The sequence below is a fragment of the Gambusia affinis genome, linkage group LG09 (assembly GCF_019740435.1).
Source record: "Gambusia affinis linkage group LG09, SWU_Gaff_1.0, whole genome shotgun sequence".
Classification (NCBI taxonomy): domain Eukaryota; kingdom Metazoa; phylum Chordata; class Actinopteri; order Cyprinodontiformes; family Poeciliidae; genus Gambusia; species Gambusia affinis.
This window is the reverse complement of record NC_057876.1, coordinates 24,007,787-24,017,013: the sequence shown is the minus strand read 5'-3', so window position 1 is coordinate 24,017,013 and position 9,227 is coordinate 24,007,787. Positions and strand designations below refer to the sequence as shown.

General features: G+C 37.2%; 1 protein-coding gene across 1 annotated transcript; it reads right to left on the bottom strand.

Moving 5' to 3' along the window:
• Nucleotides 1–309: 309 nt before the first annotated feature.
• Nucleotides 310–7,490, bottom strand: cfl1 (cofilin 1). Its single transcript, XM_044126173.1, has 4 exons — nucleotides 7,349–7,490; nucleotides 2,476–2,786; nucleotides 2,325–2,401; nucleotides 310–1,278 (listed from the first exon to the last, which is right to left on the bottom strand). The coding sequence occupies exons 1-4, from the start codon at nucleotides 7,349–7,351 to the stop codon at nucleotides 1,166–1,168; spliced, it is 504 nt and encodes a 167-aa protein (XP_043982108.1). The 5' UTR covers nucleotides 7,352–7,490; the 3' UTR covers nucleotides 310–1,165.
• Nucleotides 7,491–9,227: the final 1,737 nt, after the last annotated feature.

Below are 9,227 nucleotides of genomic sequence, written 5' to 3'. Positions count from 1 at the left end.
AAAATTCTTTGTTTTTCCTTCTGTAGTGAAAATGAGCATGTACAGTTTTAAGACAATGGATGAATGGGAGGACAAACCAATTTGAACTGGATGGACAGACGGAGAATCAAGACAGATGGGATTGAAAACAAATGATAAAATGACTGATTGATAACCAAACTGATTGCTAGATTGATAAACAGATGGATTTTTCCAAAACACTTAAATATCTTTTGTCACAATTTCTATATATTATGCAGCACAAATAGAAAATGTTTTTTGAAAAATTAAGTGACTGATGTCGAGTTTAAAAGAACCAAAAAGCAGAAGTCAGTAGTTTAGTGCTTTTATTAGAGATAAGGAGACGATACAAAACATCCACCCTTCGCTTCAGTCTGCTTGTCCGTCATTTACACGTCGCTCCATGTCAGACCATCAACAACACCACAAAGCTTTTTAAAACGAGGAAACCTTTTTTAACAAGTACGAGGAATGTTATGTTCACTACATCGAATGCCGAGTTCTCCGACACAACAGGAAATAAAACGGAATCACTCAAGTTTTCGGGATTCCATGAAAACAAAACAAAACAAAAAAAAAAACCAAACCAAAAACCAAATGGAATGACAAAAACAAAAAAATATTTAACCGTGTTCCCCCAGAGAAGGTTTTCATCCGTCTTGTGCAAACAGGAGTGAATTAGTTCATACTACGTCTAGTGTCAACTACACACAAAACTTAACTAGAAGTTTGGCAAAAAACATAAAATAAAATGTAGTTGGAATAGTTTTCATGATTTTAAGAACTGTCCCTTTCTCTGAAATATTTCAAGTGGAAAGAACAAAACCCTGTCCTGAAACGTGAATAAGTGCATTTAAATTTCATCGTCTTCATCACCGCCCTTCATCGTTAGTATCTTTAGGTGTGTTTTGTTCATAATCCTTATGTTGCATGAACTGGAACAACAGTCTGCCTGTTTGTGTTTTTTTGTTTGCTTTTCTTTGTCACTTGACCCCAAACCCACCCCAGGTTTCCCTCCCCAGGAGACCCACAAATGACGCTGGTTCTCCTTTTGCCCCGTTTTCTCCAACCCGACTGGAATGAACAGCTAAACCCAACAGATGTGTCTGAGAGGCTTCGACCGAAGCCGGTGGGAGGAGGAAGAGGAGGAGGAGGAGAGGCGTGTTTATATAGGAGATCCTTCCAGGGTGACTACCGACGAGCCGCCCAGCTTCTCCGCCAGCGTGCGTCGCTCCTTCAGGTCCTCCAAACCGTTCACCTGCCACTCGTGCTTGATGCCTGGAGAAAAACAAAAAATACACTGACCCGTCAAAGACTGGGAATATTTAATGAGAGGCGAGGTTTTCACCAGATTATTCTGACCAATATCTCTGTGATTAAAAGATAAAATTAATGATTCCCAAGATAATTAAAAAGAAAATGTACCAGTCAGCCCTACAGTACATAAAAGGAGTAAATTTTCACCAAAAAACTTTTAAATTTTAGTTTTAAAAGCTGAAAAGTTTTGACTTTTGAAACTCAAAAAATTAAAATGTTCAACTTTTTAAACTCAAATGTTTTCCTACAGTGTGTGAAACTAAACTGGGTTTTAACAGCATATCATTTACACAGAAGGAAGGATAAAAAAAGGGAGTAAATTTCCACTAAAACCTTCAAAATGTAGCTGCCTGGCCTTTTCTAAACAAATATCACAGAATCATTCAAAATAGTGATAAAGTATTACGTACACTTGATACTTTAGTATTAATGCAGTATGACGCAGTAATAAATACATTTTCATGGCGCTTCTCTAAGCACTTTATAGTAATCAAATAACAGCAAGTACATCAAACAAAATCATAAAAGAACAAATATATACGTTAAAAATAAAAACTAGCAAATAGAAAAGATGTTCAGCTGAACGCATTTTAAAAATTTATTTCTGAGCATTTTGAATCTATTCATAATTCCCAGAAATAAGAATTGCAATTCTTTATAGTGTCGATTTTTTTCCTGCACCTCTAGATTAAATCATCATCATCATCATCATCACAACTACAGATAATTTTGCCCCACATCTCTAGAAACCCCCGCTGTCTCTGGCATCTAAAAACAAGAACTTTGAACTTCAGACAGAAACATTTTGACGGGTTTTAAACCTTCAGCTGGCTTGATGCCGTAACCCAGATGGACTGAAGTGCAGCGAATGCTGGATGAATGTTGCAGGAATCGACTCGGACCACCATGAATTCAGAATCACAAACCAACCAAAACATGTTTAACGGAGGAAAATCCTGGAAACCGTCCGACAGAAGTAAAACCAGATAAAGTTCCCGGCTGCTCACCTTCAAATTTCCTCTTGATGGCGTCTTTGGAGCTGGCGTAGATCATCTTGCTCTTCAGCGGAGCGCTGTCCGGTGCCCTGAGGAAGAGGAGGAAAGGTTTAAATCCAGCGCCACGATTCCCTGAAAACATTTCAGCAACAACGATCCTCACCAGAAGATGAAGACCAAGTCCTCTTTCTTCGTCTCTTTGGTCTCGTAGGTGGCGTCGTACAGGGCGTAGCGACAGTCGTCGGGCGGCAGCATCTTCACAAAGTCCTGGTACGGGTCCTTGACGGTGTTGCCGATGTCGCCCAGCAGGATTTCTTTGCCCTCGTCCAGAACGATGTTCTTCAGGTCCTTGCTGAGGCAGAAGAGGATGGCCTTCTTCCTCTTCCTCTTCTCGTCCTCGTTCGCCTGAGCCTTACGGACCTTCATGTCGTTGAAGACGGCGATCACTTCATCTGTGACTTTCACACCGGAGGCCTGCGTCAACAGAAGAGACCTTAACAGGAGCCGGGCCCGACCCGATCAATCAATCAACTGATCGCTCGATAGGTCAGAAGGATTCCTCTCTTTCTACCAAAAATAATGATAAACGTCCTCAGTCTGGGGCTTTTTGAAGGATAATTTTGTTTACAGAGAATTCATAATTTATTTTGTCATTTCTGTTTTTTATTCATTCATTTAAAATGACTCCAATTCCAGTGTTAAATATTCATTTTAATTTAAAGTTTATTCATATTTGAGAATGTCTTCTTGCATTAATATTACTTTAATTACATTCATACTTGGAAAAAACAATATAATCACTTATTGTAATAACTTCTGGGACAGTTTGTTGTCCAGTAAATTTGTTAATGTCTTCTGATTATAAAATATGGAAAATGTTTTTTTAAATCACCCATTTACTCTATTGTTTATTATTTACAGTGAAGAACGTCACAAGAATTTTGATGCATTATTGTCTCGATAAATTTAAAATATAAAGTAAAATAAATAGAGAAAATGGTAAAAACAACATTTCCAATAATACAGTTTTGCAAAAGCATCAATTAATATCAGCAAATTCAAAAATAGGATTAAATGCTGTTACTGTTGGAGATAAAACTACTGCAATCAAGGAACCTGAAGCATTTATTTTATTTATTTTAAATGTTACGTTTAACTCCTAAAAAATGCAAAATTTTATATTTTGTTGAAGAAAACCTGAATCCCGGTGAGTTTAAAGAAACACCATCTTAATTTATACACAGACACGCTTTCCTTGATATCCATCTTATAACTTTTTAAAAATAGAAACTCTGGGAATTTGTGCTGATTAAAGCGTTTGCTGCAGGTTTACGTTTGCCAGCTGTGACCGAAGAGAGAGACGACTGGAACCTGAGAGGACGACATGTGACCGTCACGCACGGCACGAATCCTCCCAACGGCGGCGACTGATAAGACAGACTGGAGCAGCGAAAGTTGTGGTCACAACCGGCTGTTAGCCGTTAGCAGAGCTGGCGCCAAGATAAACCAGAACCCAAACAAAACTCCAGAAAGAGGAGAAACAATAAAAAGTACCATGTAATTACACAAGTAAAAAAAAGTACCAAATAACTGATCAAATTATCAATCATTTAATATTTAAAAATTACATCAACTGATGAAGCAAAATATAGAGCTAAGTGGAAATTCTTTGTATTTTAAGGATGAAAATGACAATAATTCATATAAGTAACAAAAAATAAAATCAGGCAAAATAAATTTTCCTAAATCTTTCAATACAAAAAAGGAAAAACTTATGAAAGTTTAACAAAAACTGCAGGTGTGTGTCTGTGTTTGATGAACTTTTGGTTAAAACATGTTTGTTTTTCATTCAGTGGGTAGAAAATCCAGAAATTTTACTCAAATAAGAGTAAAATTACTTTGTAATAAAATTACTCATAAAAGTAAAATTTTTTAAAGAGTTACTTTAGTAAATGTAATAGAGTAAATGTAACTAGTTACTAACAAACTGACAGACAGACGTAGTGCGGTAAAAGCAACCTAAAACAAACAACTTAATCAATAAAAATAATAATAAATAAATATATTTAATGTCTAAATCTGAACATGTTTCTGACTCCCAGTCGGCCTGTAGGTATAAAACATTACATAAGCTCCTTTGTGTCATGCATTCCTGCAGTAAAGATGGCCATGTGTGAGAGGCTGCGGTCAGGAATTAAACACCCAAAAAAACCAACAATAAAGCCTCTGTTTAAAAAAACTGAATCCAAATCAGTCCCAAACGGCCCATAAAGACACTCAGTCAGGTCTCCTGACTCTGCTTAGCCACTTCATGTGGAGAAAGCGCCGTCTCAGGCCGAGACGACAAACATATCAGTGGAAAAAAACACAAAGAGGAGGAAGTAGGCCAGGAAAGACGGGAGCCGAGCCGACTGCAGCATGTCTCTGTTTGCTCAGGGTGTTAAAAGCTCGTAGTGGGAATCATTAACCAGCAGACTCCTTAATAAGTAAACACTTCCTGAATATTTATTATATCATCCAGGTGCAGATATTCCCCCATTTCCTGAGCTTTTCATTAAAGGGTTAAGAGTCCATCATAATAATCCCACCTTCCTGTCAGACAGCTTAAATATAAAACTGGCTTTTTCCACACAAAAATTAGCATTTTATTTAGTTTCTTTTTTTTTTCCACTCATCTGCTTTGTTAGATTTTAAAAAATACCCTTTTTTTTAAAAGAAAACATGAAGTTTTTCTCTGTTCAAAAGAGCTTCACTTTGCTCTCAGCTTATCTAATCTTAACCATTTATTACACAATTCAAAGTTCAAGATCCACAGTCCCAGTGTGCAAAGCCTTCATTACCAGCTGGAGTTAAAATAAGGCCTTCACACCTTTAACACCGAGCATTTTCATCATTTCTGCTCATGTCAGACTCAGAAGAGAAACAAGTTAAACTGAGTCAGCGTTTATAAGCGTCTGCAACAAAAACTCAAAAGTATAAAATGATTTTTAAGCATTAAAACTGAATTGAAACTAAATTACACACATTACTTAGATTCGCTGACCAAGCTTTCCAGACGGTTACAGATTTCCTGGTTTTTTATTTTATTTTTCCCATTTTGACGGAAAGGAAGAAGTGTGTTGTAGTTTATATTTTAAGTTAATTGCAATATTTTGACAATAAAAGGACAGACTGGCATCTGATCTGCCAAAATATATTGACAATTTTGACATTTAGAACATTTTCCCTTCATATAATAAAAACAAAACCTTTAAATCTGAGAAATGATAAAATCAGAACATAATTTGCTAGAATTTGAGTTTGCTTTGAGGTCCGACCTGCCATTTTCATTTTTTATTGATTCCAATTTACTTTTGTAAGGGCAATGAAACAAAAATAAAGGATCAGGTGTGGTTGAGGAATTTACAGACCAATTGGCGGGACGCAATAGTCATCAAAACCAGTCTTGTTGCAGCTACGACCAAACCAACCTGTCTAACTTGTTTTTATTTCACAAGAATGATAAGTTCTGCACAGATTCAATAATTGGCCCTGTAATATACAGACTTGTGTAATGCTGTGGGTTCTCAGAGGGAAACTGGAAACCAAAGACGATGAAACATTTACACTCAAAGCCTGATGTGGTAAATTAACCAGTGGGTGGGTGACAGAAATGAGTCAATCTTTTGTTTACATTTAGAGTGATGAGTTGTTGATCATTAGAAAATCAGATCTAAATCTTTTAGAAAATAAAAAATAAGTCAGGTTTTTCACACTTTGAGTTTGGCAGTAACTAGTTACATTTACTTCAGTGACTTTTTGGAGGGGAAAACAAGTATCTTTAGGAGTATTTTTACTACGCTGTACTGAGTAATTTATTACAAAGTATTTCTACCTTAACTTGAGTAAAATGTCCGTATACTGTAAGGTAAAGTCTCACCTCCATACTTTTGATCCCTTTAATACAGCATGCATTATAAATCTACATCTCTATTTTGGTAAATTGATGTGGTGGGCCTTCATGTTACTGGCAGATGCGCAGCTACAAAACAAGATGCGGCAGTCTGCTTTAGCCTCTGCTAACCCTAATGTTACATAACCTAGATTATTTTGGGCGTCATTTCAGAAGAAAACAGCAAAAAAAAAAAAAATGCTCACAGCGAGCAAAAGAGCATGGAAAAGATGAGAGTGGCGTTGTAAAGCAGTGGGAGACAAAATGGTCTTTGCACCAAATTCAGGGTGGGGCCAAGAACGCAGCACATGTGAGCGCTAGCTTGCTATATAAGGCAAAACTACCCAGACACACACTGTGAAATATCACTTATTTATTCAGCATTGCTAAGGAATACTCCGTATGTTTTATTTAGAAACAAACTGGCTCAAATTGGCTTCGTCTGCAGCGCTGGGGTGACAGAAACTGAGCGCGAAGAGGCGGAGTAGAGACAAAGAAGGAGAAATCTCAGCTAGCGCCAGTCATACCAGTAGCTATGAGTGCTAACGCCACGGTTATATCTAGATGAAGCGCCGCTGCACCTGCCAGCGAGGCAAGTCTAGAGGTGTAATAACAGAAACATGATGCAGTGAAAACATCAGCGCAGTGTCATGGCAACGCCGCGAACGTTACCTCACACCTTTCCCTGCGAAACACACCAAGACTGCCGAAATGGCGCCAGTTTCAGGGCAATTGGTACTTTATCTTCCCCATTACGGCAGAAAGAATGTATCCTGCTGGGGTTATTCACTGAAGCGGAAAAAAAATATCATAACATATGTGAATGTTTCGGGAAAGCATAACCGGCTAAACCAGCAGGGCAGCATTAGCTTACCCTCTGGGTTGCTAACTGTGGCTGCTGCGGCAGCCAACCGGTCAGGAGAGTGTTTTGCTAAACCAACAAAAACACCAGCAAAATAAACACAAATTTGACCTGTTAAAAGAAGAAAACACCGTGTACTTTCAAAACATATCTATAATGGGGAACGGGAGCCGCGACGCTATTTAAAACCTGAACAAAAGCAGCAAAAAAAAAAAAAAAAAAAGCAGTAAAAAAAACACCTACCATTGTCAGAGCAGCGAACAGTTCAGAGTCTGAGAGAAATTGAATGGACCGATGACGACACGACTATATACACCGCGGGAGCGCGCGTAGAAGCGCGTTCTCGGCTGTAGCGGCGTGCACGAAGCGTGAGCGCATGCGTACTGACGGCTATAATCTGCTTTGTCTGAGCTGAGTTTGATCTTTGATGTTTATTATACTGACATATTTATTACAACTGGGTTTCGTTTTTATATATTCTTGTAATATTTTTATTTGTTTTTGAACGTGCCTTTATATTTTGCATTTGTTTTCCCAATAAATTACTTCCTACTCAAATTAAACTACTTTGAATAGTTAATTAAGCTTACTGTACTAAGTATCAATCAAAATGTATATATGGTACAATTTAATATAAATAATTATTACAATTTTTATATAGTGCCTCGAAATGACATTTGTTGTGAATTTGCGCTATATAAATAAATTGAATTGAAATTAATTAAATTCAATACATTTCAATAATAACACTCGACAAAAGGTAATGTTTGTTCTGGTTTCTCAGTAGGTACTGCATGTTGTTTTTATATATTTTTTCTATTTTTGTGTTTTTATGATGTAAGCACTTTGAACAGTCTTGTTGCTAAAATGCGCTGTACAAATAAACTTAATTGATTGATCGATTGATAATTTCCCCGGGCTTTGTGATAACAAACAAATATAACCCGTACTACTTAAACAACTAAGTAGTAAATTATTTTAGTAAATGTAAAAATGTCCATTTATGTATTAAACAACAACTATTATTATTATTATTATTATTATTATTATTATTATTATTATTATTATTATTATTATTATTGGTAGTAATAGTAGTTGTAAGCATGTATTCCCAAGTATTTTTTTACTTGTTTGCTTTTTCTTTACGTTTTACTCGCTATAAAATCTTACTACGCATTATGTGTGCAACTGTTGGTTTAATCAGCATTATAGCTGTTCTTGTAAGTGAATACGTGCAATTAATTATCTCATTAATGGCGAGAGGGTTGACTGATAGTTAAATGGCAGTGGGAGGAAATCCTCCTCAGCCCCTCCTTCCTCCTCCCCTTTGGGCGGTTTTCGTTTAACTCACTTCCAAATATGGAAATCGAACGATGAGCGGCGGGTGCACGCGCCTCACTCACGGCACAGAGGAGGGGGGGGAGGGGGGGCGGGGGCGGGGGCGGGCAACGGCGCCGAACACCATATAAGGAAACAAGGGACAAGAAATTTGCTGCACGAGATTTTTGTGGAGCATCGAATGGCGGAGGGAGGGAGAGAGAGGCAGAGTCAGCGCTTGGTTGAGAGAGGTGGATACCTAGCAGGAGCAGCAGCAGGAGGAGGAGGAGGAAGCCGGGAGCCGGATAATGAGAAACATGGATGACTCACGAAATTCAGATATTTGTAGAGCGGATACAAACACTTGAAAATCCTGGGGACCTAATAAATTATTCGGAGGCTATCTGCGTGGAAACGTATAAAAAATACGACAAAAGAATAGCAGGTGTTTCAGGAGAAATAGTTGCCTAAAGCCCTTTTTTATTGAGAATAGAGTAGACCATTTTTTCCTGAATAAATTACCAATTGAATACCTTTGTCTTAGGCAAACAAAACAATGGTTAGGGTTTACAGATCTCTTTCCCTCAAAAATGTGACTGCTTTATTTGTCAAGTTAAAATACTGCTTGTTTAGTTTATGGCATATCAGTACTTTTAAGTTTTGGATATACAATAAATAACACCTCCATTTTACACAAAAAGATTTACTGCTTTTCACATTTAAATAAAGTACTGCCACTTATTTTATTGTTGACTAAATATAAAAAACAGACAGTATTTTTATTTATTTTTTTTCTCTTTTTTTG

What these genes read in the sequence shown, in the direction of transcription:
- cfl1 (XM_044126173.1), bottom strand. An exon ending in GACTTGGTCTTCATCTTCTG is followed by an intron (nt 2,402 to 2,475) that starts GTGAGGATCGTT and finishes CCTCTTCCTCAG; the next exon opens with GGCACCGGACAGCGCTCCGC. An exon ending in CATCAAGAGGAAATTTGAAG is followed by an intron (nt 1,279 to 2,324) that starts GTGAGCAGCCGG and finishes GTTTTTCTCCAG; the next exon opens with GCATCAAGCACGAGTGGCAG.